At 45.6% G+C, this 16,160-nt stretch overlaps 1 protein-coding gene across 1 annotated transcript in view; it reads left to right on the forward strand.

Moving 5' to 3' along the window:
- The first annotated feature begins 352 nt into the window (after positions 1-352).
- The window catches only part of LOC137561390 (pendrin-like), a 64,569-nt gene continuing 48,761 nt past the window's right edge, over positions 353-16,160 (forward strand). Inside the window, exons 1-4 of the mRNA XM_068272684.1 lie at positions 353-490; positions 4,212-4,351; positions 8,037-8,147; positions 14,162-14,340. Of these exons, the coding sequence (XP_068128785.1) occupies positions 354-490; positions 4,212-4,351; positions 8,037-8,147; positions 14,162-14,340 (567 nt within the window). The 5' untranslated portion in view covers position 353. The remainder of the gene's footprint in view (positions 491-4,211; positions 4,352-8,036; positions 8,148-14,161; positions 14,341-16,160) is intronic.

The raw sequence follows: 16,160 nt of genomic DNA on the forward strand, positions 1-16,160 counted from the left end.
ATATGAAATCCATTTCAAGTTTATCTCTGCTTCCTGTCATGTATTCAGTAAAGCTAACCTAATTAAGGATGCTCACGAGCCTCCTGCCCAGAGGAGGCCTGCCCGATCTAGATTTTCTGCAGTTCCTATAAATCATTTTGATTGTTCAGGTAATCAAATGGTTTCAGTTGATTCTGATGTAGTGAAGCACTTTTTAGCAGATTCGATCAAAAGTATGAAAACTTTTTAAAATTGATCATTTTAGTTGAAGCATATATGGCATGGGTAGGCAAAAATTATTTGTTATATCAGTTTTTTTTTATCCTCCTGACATATCTATTATTGTGTGCCTTTATCAGATTGCACCAGGAAGGATGGATGCAAATACTCTTGAATACGATGGGTATCATGTATCACGATCAATATACTCTGAGCCAGACTTCCAGCAGGAGAACGGCAAGAAGGACAATATTCGAGAGAGTATTTCAGAAAGGCTGATGAAGAGCTGCAGGTAATAATATCGAACTCAGGGCCGGATTTAGAACTCAGGAGCCTGTAGGCACAGGTGCTCTGGCGCCCTAAACCCCGCCCCTTAACACAGGCCACACCTCCAAGTAAAAATATTCTAAACTCTAATCCCTGTGTCATCACTAACTTTCCTTAGGTTTTTACATGCTAATCACTGTGTCATGTCACTAATTATGAAATTAACCAGTGATTAGAGTGTAAGATCCTAAGGGCAGTTAGTGACATGACACAGGGATTAGAGTTTAGAATATTTTTTTAAGGATTAAGGTGTAAGATGCTGGAGGTCAGTGATATTAAGCAGGGATTAGACTGTAAAATCATGAGAGTGAGGAGAGGCAGGGATAGAGGTCAGAGCAGTGAAGGATGAGGATTAAAGAGCAGTGAAGATGGGGGATGAGAAGGAAAGAAAAGTGACGTTGGGGGGTGGGGAGGACAGAGCAGTGAAACAGGAGGATGGGGAGGACAGAGCAGTGAAACAGGAGGATGGGGAGGACAGAGTAGGCAAACAGGAGGATGGGGAGGACAGAGCAGGCAAACAGGAGGATGGGGAGGAGGAGAGAGCAGGCAAACAGGAGGATGGGGAGGAGGAGAGAGCAGGCAAACAGGAGGATGGGGAGGAGGAGAGAGCAGGCAAACAGGAGGATGGGGAGGAGGAGAGAGCAGGCAAACAGGAGGATGGGGAGGAGGAGAGAGCAGGCAAACAGGAGGATGGGGAGGAGGAGAGAGCAGGCAAACAGGAGGATGGGGAGGAGGAGAGAGCAGGCAAACAGGAGGATGGGGAGAAGGAGAGAGCAGGCAAACAGGAGGATAGGGAGGAGGAGAGAGCAGGCAAACAGGAGGATGGGGAGGAGGAGAGAGCAGGCAAACAGGATGGGGAGGAGGAGAGAGCAGGGAAACAGGAGGATGAGGAGGAGGAGAGAGCAGGCAAACAGAAGGATGAGGAGGAGGAGAGAGCAGGCAAACAGGAGGAGGAGGAGAGAGCAGGCAAACAGGAGGAGGAGGAGAGAGCAGGCAAACAGGAGGAGGAGGAGAGAGCAGGCAAACAGGAGGAGGAGAGAGCAGGCAAACAGGAGAATGAGGAGGAGGAGAGAGCAGGCAAACAGGAGGATGAGGAGGAGGAGTGAGCAGGCAAACAGGAGGATGAGGAGGAGGAGAGAGCAGGCAAACAGGAGGATGAGGAGGAGGAGAGAGCAGGCAAACAGGAGGATGAGGAGGAGGAGAGAGCAGGCAAACAGGAGGAGGAGGAGGAGGAGAGAGCAGGCAAACAGGGGGATGAGGAGGAGGAGAGAGCAGGCAAACAGGAGGATGAGGAGGAGGAGAGAGCAGGCAAACAGGAGGATGAGGAGGAGAGAGCAGGCAAACAGGAGGATGAGGAGAAGAGAGCAGGCAAACAGGAGGATGAGGAGAAGAGAGCAGGCAAACAGGAGGATGAGGAGGAGAGAGCAGGCAAACAGGAGGATGAGGAGGAGAGAGACCACTGTAGTAGGAAGATAAGGAACAGGGATCACCTTGATGTTGTAGCTACACTTCTGCTCGGTGACCTTCCATCAGGCACTGCAGCTGAGCTGGTCTGTCCTCCTCTTACTGCTCCAGGAACTCGGCGGCGGTGCTATCGGCAGACATGTGACACTGCAGCACCGAGGTGTGGAGCACGGAGACTGCCTGGCTACCATTACTGCAGCCATGCTGGTTGGCTGCTTTAGTACAGGAGTCAGGAGAGGGGGGCGGGGCGGACCTTTTTGCCTGCAGCCTACCTGTGCTGTGCCGCTTGAATCGTTCTCCTCTTTATCCCCGATTCCCTCTCCATCAGACTGTGGGCGCATCGGTGCAGGCAGGCTAAGCCTGTGCGACTTGCCAGTAAGTGATGCCCGCCTCACCTTGGCCGCCCACCCACGTGGCTCCTCAAACTCCCGGCCAGCCCAGCGGGCAGCAGACAGACAATCGCGCCGCCCCCCCACCGCCTATGCACGCAGCTGTTGTTCACACAAGCTGCAGCACTGCGTGCAGGCATAGTAACGGTGGCCAGTGGGTGGGGAGAGTGGCGTAATGACACTGTGTGTCTGTGTGTGTAACTAGCCGCCCGCGGCCCGCCCCTCACTTTAGTTGTGGCCGCGGCCGCTAGATTATAATGTAAATAAGGACACAAGTGGCTGCTATTGCGTTCTTTCAGTCTTAAATTTACAGGGGACATTACATAAACCCGCCCCTTGACCAATTAGGCGCCTGTAGGCACGTGCCATGTGTGCCTTATGGTAAATCCGGCCCTGATCAAACTACAATAATTTAGAAATAAAACTATAATTTATAGTACATGTCAGTCTCTAGGTCAAATAACTAGTGCAGGAAGCAAATGTTTTCCCCTCCTGAGGCATTGCTGGGGAACAGGTAGATCCAGGCACCCTGGGTGTGGCCATAATAGATTGTGGGTAGAACCAAACAATGGACATATAAAAGTACATGATCTCAGGTTCCAAGTTGTAGGCACTGTATTAAATCCATAATACCAATCAACCCATAGAGTATGCATCACTGCTCTTCCGCAGGCCACAACATCAAATATGCTTCTAAAGAAAAAGATTTAGAATTTAAAACGGAAATAAAAAATGGTAGGAACACACAATTTACTAAGTATAACAGGCAAATTAAACACTGGCATGGATATGGGTCTTGATGACTTTAGTTTGACATCTGTGATGTAGTGGTAGGGAGATAACATAATTATACTACAAAAATATGCAAATGTATACACGTAAGTGCTTCCAGTAATATTTCAAATAATAGTCACAAGCAATTCAGCAGACTTACACTTGACTCACCTGACGTATTGACACAGTGGCAGTGTGGCTACAGATGCAAGCACTGTCCACATCAAAAGTCTTATTTTCAATACATTCAGAACAGCCTGAGTTTAGTAGGAAAGACTTTTAACTGTGGGCACAAGCCTGAGGTTGAAATAACACAACTGTTAGGGCCGCTTCACACAGGCTGCTGCTCAACGTTTACTGCTGGCCGTGGCACGTCATTAAAGTGCTGCCCATTAGCTCCGTTTACCGTAGTTTGTGCAAACACCATACTCTGATCCCGATTTTTCACGCTGTTTCAGCCCATCCTGGAAGCAACCTGCTGCTTCCAGGGTCGCTTACTGCCGCATCTCCATGTCCTCCTGCGAGGTGAAAAACACTGGAAGCCGCTGAAAGCCACCAAAAGCTTTTCTGTACGCTTGCAAAAAAAAAAAAATTTCACTGACACGCAGAGCCCTTAACTTACTAAACCTCCAGCAATCCCCACTGTGTCAGTGTGACAGGTGAGGGCTGCAGTTCTTCATCATATGGCAACAGGTTTTTGTTTTTCATTTTTAAAGGGTATCTGGGGTGAGAGACATATGGTGGCTGACATATATAGTCTCTCCTAAACAATGCACATTGCTTGGCTGTCCTACTGAGTCAATACTTTTAGCCATAGACCCTAAAAAAATTAATTTCTGTCTTTTAAAAATGAAAAACCTCATCTGTTTCTTCATGATTCTCTATGGAAACTTGCTCTGAATCAGATGTTTTACATATAGACCAAATATGTTCATATTCATTATTTGATTAAGTTTAGGCAAGAAAATCTGCTTTGTACTGCCAGTATTCAAAATGTGTAAAAGGAATATCTGTGGTTTATGTAGTTTTATACCAGTAACAGTAACGTTTCTCTGACAGATTCTCACCTGTAACAGCACGTCAGAAGTTTAAGAAACTATTTCCAGTGTTGACCTGGCTGCCCAAGTACCGATGGAAAGAATGGCTTATACATGACCTGATCTCCGGACTTTGCACGGGACTTGTTGGCACATTACAAGGTTAGATACCTCTTTGGTTTGAAAAAGTGCAATACAGATGTTGTTTGGTGCTTATGATCAAACAAAAAGTATCATATTCGGGTTTGGTGTTAGGCTCCTGTAAATCGATTATAGTATCTGAATCAGTACCATACAAATTAATGTGCCAGGAGATTAATCTCAATTTAAAGTTCCTTTATTCTCCAGGAAGAAACCAATGGCCAAGCCAGATCATTTACTGTAATACTAGTAGATGATATACCCGATACGCACCTCTTTAACAATGCCAGCTAAGCATGCATGCACTGTTGTCTTCTCTCCTATCAAAATCCATCTTCTTGGTGTTCATTGTGCCAACAATAGTAATATTAAAAACAGAGGGAGATTGGATGTTTTGTGAATTGAAGAGGACCTGTACTGAAAGTAACATTATGAATAAGATGCTTTTTTTTTTTTTCTTATTATGGTACGGTATATTTTTTTTATTACGGGACTTTATAAATTATTTAGTCAGTGTTTGCACATTGTAAAATCTTTCCTCACCCTTTGCATTTTGAAATTTATCACAGATGGTGACATCTTTAGTGCTAGCAGGTGAATCTCTACTAAATGTTTGTATACTCTATTTTCTGAAAGCCAATAGAAGAAACTCCTGGTCTCCCAAAATACCCTGGGAGGAGAAGTCCACATAGCTAAACAGTCTAGGCTGTGACATCACTGGAAGGGCAGGGCTACATACTGCAATAAATAGAGAAAGTATTTCTCATGCAGAAACTAGGATAATTAATGTGGGTAACCTGAATAATTTACTATATGTACTATATATTATTTAACCATTTCACCACCGCCGGATCGTGTATTTACGCCCCCCTGCTGTCCCCGCGATGAATGAAAAGCCGGCATCATGCTGATGCCGGCATTTCATTCACGTAAACAGATACACTAACTACTTCCGAGTACTGTTTACGTACTCTGAAGTTAAAGGGACACTTAAGTCAAACAAAAAAAAAAGAGTTTTACTCGCCTAGGGCTTCCAATAGCCCCCTGCAGTTGTCTGGTACCCTCGCCGTCTCCCTCCGATCCTCCTGGCCCCGCCGGCAGCCACTTCCTGTTTCGGTGACAGAAGCTGACAGGCTGGGTACGCCGGCATTTAATTGACTACCCTATATGCATTGAGAGTAGCATAGGTGAAGGCAATAGTGTAATTTCTGCAGAAATGAGTCAAGATGAGATGTCAGATGAAATGGACTCACTATCAAAGCACTCCAAAATGTGCAGTCTTAAAACAGAAGGTATTTGCAATAATACAGCTTTAACCACAAATTTTTGTCCAGTTAGGCTGCGCGTGCTCCCGCGCGCTGGTAAATAAAGTACATAGGTTTTAATTATGGTAGCATGTATTAATTTCAAACTATAATGGCCAAAAGCTGAGCAATAATGATTTTTTTTCCATTTATTTCTTAATATTCCTGTTAAAATGGATTTAGAATAAATTAATTCTCAGCAAAATGTATCAGCCACAGAAAGCCTAATTGCTGGTAGAAAAAACAAGATATAGATCAATTCATTGTGATAAGTAGTGATAAAGTTATTGGCAAATGAATGGGAGGTGAAAGTTGCTCAGATGTAAAAAAAATCTCAACCCTGTAGGCTGAAGTGGTTAAATGAGCAAGACAAATCTCCCATGGAGCATCACTGCTCAATATACAAATGACCTGCGTATACCCCTTAAAACCAAACACACATCAAAGCTGGTGTTATGTGTGCCAATGTCTTATAGAACTTACAGAGCCATAATAATCCAACATGCGGACAGCTGTTTGGGAGCTTTTGTGCCCCATCAGTGTAAGGCAGGGATTAAGACGTTCGGACAGGTAAGGTTGGTTTGGACCGTGTAGTACATAGTATTCAGATAGCTCATGGTAACCAAGAACTACGAGGATCTTATCAAGACATGATTTTCATATTCAGCAGTGGTGCATCATGGAAAATCTTCATTGCTCATATATTCCTGAATAACTTCTGTTTTAACCTCCCTGGCGTTCTATTAAGATCGCCAGGGCGGCTGCGGGAGGTTTTTTTTTTTAAATAAAAAAAAACGATTTCATGCAGCCAACTGAAAGTTGGCTGCATGAAAGCCCACTAGAGGGCGCTCCGTATGCGGAAGGAAACAAGGAAGGCCGCAATGAGCTTTCCTCGACGAGCGGAGTGACGCCATGGATGTCAGCCGACGTCCTGACGTCAGCCGCCTCCGATCCAGCCCTTAGCGCTGGCCGGAACTGTTTGTTCCGGCTGTGCTGGGCGGCTGGGGGGACCCTCTTTCGCCGCTGCACGCGGCGGATCGCCGCGCTGCGGCGGCGATCAGGTAGCACACGCGGCTGGCAAAGTGCCGGCTGCGTGTGCTCCTTTTTATTTGATAGAAATCGGCCCAGCGGGGCCTGAGAAATCCTCCTGCACAGGTTACCCCGAGCTGAGCTCGGGATAACCGGCAAGGAGGTTAAGAAACAAAAATATATTAAGCTAATTGCACGCAATAGTGTGTTGTGTGAAAGGGAGGTGGTGTATATACAGTATATTTATTTGAAATAGTATATGCTGGGTTAATTTGCATTTGGACACTTAGGGAATATAGATCAAAATGTGAGACACACTGCAATGTAAGATGTGACATTTGTATAGGGGGCTGGTAAGATTAATAAATATGTTTGGGAGCATGGGATATTGGTTTGTGATGTTTTGGGAGGGTATAATATATTCAGAGGAATTTTATTTGTACAGTATATTATTGCTAACTAACCTTTATGAATGGGAACTATGTTCGTAGTGGTAGGAAAGCACTTACTATTGTATAACAGAAAACCCAAGCAGCGCGGAATCACCCAAAACTACTAGGAATGTATAGGGGGGCCAGAAAGGCCCTCTTAGTTAACCATTGCTTTTTAGTAGGAGGGATTTTAGGTCTCTTTTAGTCCCTTATACTTTCCTAGTAGTTTTGGGTCACCCCAAGCTGCTTGGGTATTCTGTTGTACTGGATCAAGCCCTATCCCATACAGCCATATCAATCCCTGCCATATACTGATGAGGACCAAAAGTCCGAAACAGGCTGTCTGCATGTTGGTATGATGTGGCTCTGTAAAAAATATAAGCTATATCGCGAATACCTTCTGCTTTAAGAAGGCAAATCACATTAAGCATTACTATTTTATGTGTTACTAGTGGAAGTAAGCCTGTTTAAAAACGGGATAGGTCTTCATTGCGCATGCACCCTCCGTGCACGCACCCGAGGCCACGTGCGCCCGCTCGAGCACGCCGCACGTGCCCCCATCGCGCACACCCTTCTGCCCGCCTGCCCCTTGGCCGTGCGGCTCACGTCACTCCCCCTCACTGTCTCTGCGTCCCTGCACATGCGCAGAGCGCAGATGGGATACTCACAGGGACACGGGACGCATAGACAGTAAGGTTTTATTATATAGGATTAAATTATATAGTGACTGGTGCTTTAATGCTTGCATCATCACAGAGATTAGGTCAAGGGGACGTGGAGACTTTTTTTATGGGGACTTTTACCTATGTGCAATTTAATTAGTTTTATTACCAACATTATCTTTGTGCAGTTTAGTTCAGTTTAAAAACTAGGTAAATTGGGGAGTGCACCTTATCTGACCCTGTGTAACTGACTAAAACTGTATTACATCTTTGATTGTAGGTTTGGCCTTTGCATTACTTACTGAGGTCCCTGTTGGATATGGCCTGTATTCATCATTCTTCCCCATCCTCACTTACTTCTTCCTGGGAACATCTAGGCACATTTCTGTTGGTAGGTATCTTCCTCTTCACTGATTACCAAGGTTTGCTGTGGACAGGGGCATTTGGGATTTGTTCACAACATTTGTTCATTTAATGACCTTGAAATTAACTTTGTGCAACAGTGCCACCTGAATCTATAGTTGCTTTTGAGATACATTTCCTTATGTCTACGACTGTAAAGAGATAAGAGATGGGCAATTTCTAATGCTGGGTACACATGATTAAATTGAGACTGGTAATCGGATGGGAAGTTGTATTGCGTGTACATGTCCAAACCGCTCCCGATTGATAATGGGATCGTTTCTCCCATGTTAACTTTGGAAAATCGTTTCCATTATCAGGAGCTGATCAGACATGTCTGAAATAATCGTCCGATTCCCATCAATTGGACAATAAATTGCATTGTGTGTACTAAGCATTACATGTTAATTGCCCTATTCATTTCTAGTTTACTTAAAGGGAAAGTCCAAGGAGGATAAAAATAAAAAATCCATTTACCTGGGGCCTCCTCCAGCCCCAGGGCAGCCGTCCTGTGCCCTCGTCGCAGCTCCGGTGCCTCCCGGTCCCCTCCAGTGGAGAAGCCTACCTCACCAGGTCAGCTTCCAGGTCGGCTTCTCATTCGCTCCAGGATGTGACTCACTGAGTCGCACTGTAGGCAATCGGGCTGTAATGTGCAGGCACAGAGCTAGAGCGCCTGTGCAGTACAGTCCAGATGATGTCTGCGCGACTACATGAGGTGCGCACTGGAACGCAAGCAGGTACCGGAGGGGACTCCAGGCCATTGGCGGGGAGAGGACAGCTGCCAGGGGCTGGAGGAAGCCCCAGGTAAGTGTTTTTTTTTTTCTTTATCCTTCTCGATTGTATCCTTAAAATCTAGCAACACAACTCAAGGTTTGGTTAGTGCGTGCTGGGAAAACAATAGGTACTTCTAGGATGGAGTGCTTGTTAAGAGCAGTGTAAGGTATGGCAGTTTGATTTCTAGATATACAGAGTTACCAAGCAGCTCTGGGTGACCCAAAGCACTAGGAATGCATAGGGGGCTTGAAGAGACCGAAAAGCCCTCCTACTAAAAAGCAATGCTTGGTGTAATTTGCCCTCTTAAAATAGTAGGAAACTTGCAATAATTCAGCTATAAGGGAACATTTGTGGTTACCCACAATGCACCACTACTGTATATGCAAATTATCTATTTTTCTAGATATACAAACTGAGTACAGTGCAGTTCCTGTACCCTTCTGCAGGAAGTGGTATTAAGTGCGTATGGAAACCCTGAGAGGAGCTGATAGTCATAAACAGTATATCTGACAGACATACTGCCCAATGTAGCTTTCCATCTGTCCATTTGTACACTGCATACAGTTTTATTCACAGGGAAATGAAGAAAGATGGTGTCATTCTCAGTTGTGCTTAGAACTTTTATCTTAAAATTTTAGCTATTTGTTATTCTGTATTAGAAGCCCTTTAGTGACAGAATTGAGTCAAATTGGTATGCAATCTAAAAAAACACACATCACATTATTTCAAACTGATCTCAAGAACAATGTACAGTATCTCATAAAAGTAAATACAATTCTCACATTTTTGTAAATATGTTTTTTTTTTTTTGGGGACTACACTGAACATTTGATACTTTGATATACTGTACAGTAGTCAGTGTACAGCTTGTATGACATTGTAAATTTGCTTTACCTTCAAAATAACTCACTACATATAGCCATGTCTAAACCACTGCCAACAAAAGTGAGTGCACCCCTAAGTGAATAATCTCAGAATTGAGCCCAAAGTGTCAATATTTTGTGTGCCCACCACTGTTTTCAAGCACTGTCTTAACTGTTTGGGGCATGAAGTCGACTAGAGCTTTACAGGATGCCACTGGAATACTTTTCCACTCCTCCACGAGACCTGGCCTTTCTCCACCTTCCCTTTGAGGATGCCTGACAGATGCTCAATAAGGTTTAGGTCTGGAGACATGCTTGGCAAGTCCAGCACTTTTGTTACCAGTGGTTAGATCAGGCTTTCTCAACCAGGGTTCCTTGAGGACTCTGCAGGGGTTCATTGGCATTTTACCCCATCATGAGGGAAGTATAATAGAGCACATTATAATATTGGGTATTGTAAAATGAAGCACTAAAATTAGGGTCAGAATAATAATGAGCACAGTATAATGAGTGTCAGTGTAATAGGAGGTAGTGAGATTAACAGCCTCACCTACTTTTAAAGACCATGCCTCCTACAAAATAACTGCAGAGGTTCCTCAAGATCACAAAATTGTTTGCAGGGGTTCCTTGAGATCCAAAAGTTATTTGCAAGATTCCTCAAGGGTAAATAGGTTGAGAGAGGCAGGGATAGATTCAGAATCAGAATCATTTATTTCGCCAAGTACATCGAGGGTTGTACCCGGAATTATTTTTGGCACATACAGGGTCGGTGATGGTACGGTAACAGCAGAATCATAGAAAAAAAAAACAAAAGGTCGTTTCAGAGATATACAAGCAGACATCATGTTACAAAAATGTACACGTTGCACATTGCACAAAACTTAAGCTAGATGGCTCCGTCTGAGTGCTATGTCGAGAGGAGCTGCCTGCACTCTGTGTGGCGCTCACTGCTCTGCAGCAATAACAGGCACCCCACCGCACGTTTTGGAAAATGTAGGTGTGAGAGAGAAGGAGAAAAAGAAAAGGAGCGATAGACAGTGAGAAGAAAGCAGTGAAAGGCAGGACCCCCTAAGATTGCAGCGCAAACCAGTCCATACAAATCAAATGTCCCACCTGGCAGGCCGCTTCGGGTCTGCAGCTGCTGCTCAGGCACTGTGCGGCAAGGTGCCAGTTCGGTGGGCCCCTGCCAGATCCTGGCAGACCCCGTGGGGGAGGTGGCAGCACTCGGTTGTTGGAGCAGGGCCCCGGTAGCCAGGATGGCCTCTGCAAAGATCCTCTGTGGAGGGCCCACAGAGCAGTGCCTGGGCCTATGTTGTGCTTGTGAAGGCTCTGGAGGCGGTGGAGGCGAGACTCCGATGGGGAGAGCAGCAGCCTACCATGCCTGTTTCTAGGGCAGACACAGATCCTGATCTCAGCAGTGGTGGTGAGGAGGTCCCCTTGTGCTGGTCCCAGACTTGTTGATAGTCTCCGGAGCGGCTACGTGGAAGCCAGGCAGGAGCAACGCAGTGGCAGACAGTACACTGGCTCGGCTGAGGGCCAGTGTGGTTGCTGCCGGGGACACCTTTCCACGTGGTGATGTGCGTCGGTGTCCAGGGAGCCGGAGCGGTGCAGATGTCTCCAGGCTGTGCGGTGGCTCAGGCAGCGGAGGAGACCCGGACAGTTGCGGTGGAGAGGCATCGGTGGGGAGCCACGGAGGGCAGTGCTGCGTAGTGGTGGCAGATGAGATGCTGCCGGTGAGCAGAAGCGGTCTGGTTCCGACATCCACGTCCTCAGCAGCTCGGGAACTTGCGATCCCAGCGGAGAGTGGAGAGCCAGGGCCGGCGTCACGTGGGCCATCAGCTGCGACGTCCCACGTGATGAGCCGGTCCTCACAACAAGCGCTGGGGAGTCGGATCCCGGAGAGCCAGGGAACCGGTCGCGGATCCGATGGTGTGGGGAGGCTGGCAGGAGCTCCTGCAGCGATCCATGGCTGGGGGCCCCCCGGAGAAGAGCCAAAAAGAGAAGTTACAGCCGGAGCCCTGTGGCCGTGGCTACCTGCTCAGGCGCCATCTAATAGGTTAGTTGAGTTATTTTGATGGGACTGTTATAAAAGCTGCACTGACTACTTTATATTGTATCAAAGTGTTATACCTTCAGTGTTGTCCCATGAAAAAATGTAATAAAATATTTACATACTAGTAGACCTAAGCCAGTTTAAAAACGGGCTCTAGGCCTCTGTTACATCGCCGCCACCGCCACATGTTAGTGCGTATGTGCGCACCCGCCCGCAAACACACACCCTCCTGGCTCCGTCCTCCTGTCCCAATGCTATCCATGCACATGCGCAGTAGCGCAAACACACGGACAGGATGATGCAGGGACAGTTAGGGTTTTATTATATAGAATATGTGAAAAGTGTACTCACTTTTGTGAGATACTGTAAATGTATCCTAAATGCTGTGGTAAGTGTATCTTAAATGATTCATAAACCAATCTTTTTATTCTTCAAAATTTATGATCTTCCCTGGCTGGTTTTATTTGCTTCAGAGTCACTCCTATGTACGCTCATTTTTGCTCTTAGGGCCCTTTTACACTTAATCAGTTGCAGATTTTCCAGCGCCAGTTGCGGGCGAATGGAGATGGAGAAGAAGACGTCGTGGGAGTGATCAGGCCGGAGGGGGCTGGAGTAAGCCCCAGGTAAGTATATTTTATTGCGGAGTCCTCATCTCAGGTACACTTTAAGGGAGGATTGATAATTTCTGTAATCAGGCCTCAATAGACTTGTAAATGGCTATCTTTAACTACTTGCCGACTGCTCCACTCCAATTGGCGTGAGCAGTGCGGCAGCCCCAGGACCGCTCCACGGTGATCGGCGTGAATGGCCGTCTATGGGGCTAGCAGGAGATCGCGCGCAGGCTGCGCGCGCATCTCCTGCTTAGAAGATGAAGCTCTGCTCTGCCTTGACTGTTACACGGTGAAACCGCCGTCTAATTGCTTTGTACAGCGCTGCGATCTGCAGCAGCGCTGTACTGGGAACAGCCGTGTGACAAGGCTGTCCCCACTGGAGATGCGGAAGTGATCCGCTGTCATAGGCTGAAGCCTATGACAGCCAATCACGCTGATTGGCTGGCGGGGGGAGGGCAGAGGGAGGGGGGGGCAGAGGGAGGGAGGGGAGGGCAGAGGGAGGGAGGGAGAGGGGTAAAGTAAAAAAAAAATTCAAAAAAATTAAACAAATATTTATAAATAAACAAACAAACACTGGGGGGGGGGGGGCGATCAGACCCCACCAAGAGAGAGCTCTGTTGGTGGGGAGAAAAGGGGGGAGGAATCACTTGTGTGCTGAGTTGTACGGGCCTGCAGCTTGGCTTTAAAGCTGCAGTGGCCGATTTTAAGAAAAAGTGCCTGGTCTTTAGGGGGGGGGGGGGGGGGGGTGTTAACACTGCGGTCCTCAAGTGGTTAAGAGATGAGCTCTCTATTATGCTGGATACACATGATGCAATTTTATCATCATTGATCATTTCCAGCATATCTGATTTGCTTCTGATTGAGAAAGGGATTGATTTTGTAAAGTAAAGATTTTGTAAAGTACTAATCTTAAATCAATCCTTTTATTGATCGGAAGCAGATCGGGCATGCAGGAAATTATCAACCATTCAGTCTATCTGACGTGAACATTGCATTGTGTGTATCAGCCTGAGCCTGTTGGCTGAATGAGCAGCAAGTCATAGAGCCTGATTCCAGACAGACATAGCTGAGTAAACAAGACGCCTGGAAGCTATGGGCGTGTACTGAGTTTATAACTAGTGGCTCATAGCTTTCCCTTATTTTATGGATGCAGCAGTAAATTCAGTATGAAATATTACATTTATTCTTTAGGGCCCGTTCAGATCAGAAATGCGGATGGCCATGTGTGCGGAACGCGTGCGGACCGCAACACGTACGAACGCATGGCCATCCGCGTTTGTGTGCGTTGCGTGGTTGATCCCATCACTGAAAAGTGAATGGGACAGCCACGCGTTTTTGCAAAATCTGCGTGCAGCATGCGTTTCCGGACCGCACCGGTCCGGAACGAATGCAGTGTGAACATCAGACATTGCACTCTATGCAATGTCTGATGTCGTGCGTTTTGGCCACCTGCACGCGTTTCCAAAACGCGGCTGGAAACGCGTGCAGTGTGAACGGGCCCTTAATGTGTATCTTTTCTTATTTCTGTTCTGTTGACATTCATGTTCCATGCATACAGATAATGTTTAAAATAATTTAAATAGCTGTGAATGAAATGTACTGTATGTTTCTTTTGTATTATCAGATAGATTGCTACTGTTTTCAGATACAATAGAGACCTGGTATAAAGTGAAGTTTAGTCATACACATTTCTTACCAACAGGACCATTTCCAGTGATATGCTTGATGGTGGGACAAGTTGTGTTGGCCATGGCTCCAGATGAAAAATTCATAATTACCAATTCCACAAACTTAAATGAAACTGTGATCGACTATGAAGCTCGGAATGCAGCAAGAGTTGTCATATCAAGTACATTGAGCGTTTTAATTGGAATCATCCAGGTAGTGCATTTCAACTTTATACTGTGTCACCATACTTTATGAAGAGGTCTATTTACGGTGCATGCTAGCATAGGGGCAGGCGACGTCTACTAATGCTTGTCAGAAAAGTGTGACTTAACCCATGGTATACATTCAGGCTGGATTCACAGTGGTCAGTTGCAAAACGCACGCCTTAAAATGTGTTAGGCTCCCTGCACACTGCAAATCCGTATTCCGATTCCGTTTCCGATTCCGATTCCGTTTCCGATTTTCCTTGAATACATTCAACAGAAAAACGGATCAAAAAACGCAGCATGCAGTTAAGATTAAAAATCTGATTCGGAATCGGATGTAAAAACAGATTAAAAAGCGGAATCGGAATCTGAAATGCATGCAGTGTGCAAGAGGCCTTATAATGAGTGTGAACTGCAATGGAGACTGGACATAGACTTTAATACAAAGCTTGCATGCAGCAAGTTAGAATAACATGATCCATTACAATGCAGTGCAGTGACCAGCTCCATAGAATTGTATGGGCAGTGAAATGACATGCAGAATTATTCTGCAACGCAACTAAACACTGTTAACTAGGCCTTAGTATTACCTTTATGCCGAGGCCATTGTTCTCCTCCTTACTACTCTTGTTTGTCTTGTGCTGTGCTTTGTCCCTCTTCCCTATTAACAGTATGTATCACTACCCTGTGTCTGTACAGCACTCTAATGGAGGGTTCACACTTATCATTGCAGAAAACTAAACTTGTGCATTTTTTCACATTAAAATTCGCATACATATGCATATGTTCTAATGTGGATTTTCAGAACAGCTAAAGAAAGTCAATGGGAAAAATCAAATGCAATGTGCGAATATATGCTGCAAGAAGTACGTTTTCTTCACGCATGCAAAAACTTAAACACGAATTTTAGCATAAGTGCAAGTTTCCATTGACTTTCATTAGATGTGCGGCAGCCTACTTGATCTATTGTTTGAGGAACTGAGTCCCGAGTGTGTACTCACCTTTAAGAAACGACAATTTTTATTAAACACTTTTTTTTGGGACAAAAATGGATTCATAAGCATAGATCCATTACAGGGTCTCTTAAAGCGGATCCAAGATGAAAAACTAACTATAACAAGTAACTTGTCTATATATCTTATGGACCGTTTAGATGGTTTAAACAGCAAATCTGTCTGCATACTGCTTTAATAGAATATGATTATTTCTTCCAATGATACAATGACAGCAGCCATGTTGTTTGTAAACATTACACATAGGCAGGCTTATCTGCATATTGAACACTCAGCATGTGAAAAAAACCTAATCCCCCCTCCTCCTCCCTCCTCCCCTCTGCCTCTGAAATCCCTGGCTAGTAATACCTCCCCCTCTTCCTGCCCAGACTGAGCTCCCATGAGCCCTTGCTACTGCCAAGGCTCTCTGAAAACTGTGGGTGGGGCTTGTTTATAGGGAATTAGAGTAGTAAAACAAAAACAAAAAAGTATTTGGCTTGAGGAATGCCCTATAAACAATAGGAAAGGAACACAATTATGCAATGAGTAAAAGTTCATCTCGGATCCACTTTAAGTGTGCCTGCAGGGAAAAAAGTGCCCTAAATGGGTACTTACCTCAGTAGAGGGAAGCATCTGGATAATCCAGAGGATGCCCTATTCCCCTCCACCTTGCTGTTCCAGCTTTGGGACCCCTTGAACTTCTTTGAAAAGGTCTTGTCCAAGAGGTGTGTGCAGTCGCACTCCTGTCTGTGAATGCGCATGGCTGCACTGCGCAGGACACTCCACGCTACAGTACAAGTGCGAGCCGCTTTGCGCAGTGCAGCCGCGCTCGTTT

Source organism: Hyperolius riggenbachi, chromosome 3 (assembly GCF_040937935.1).
Source record: "Hyperolius riggenbachi isolate aHypRig1 chromosome 3, aHypRig1.pri, whole genome shotgun sequence".
NCBI classification, from domain to species: Eukaryota; Metazoa; Chordata; class Amphibia; order Anura; family Hyperoliidae; genus Hyperolius; species Hyperolius riggenbachi.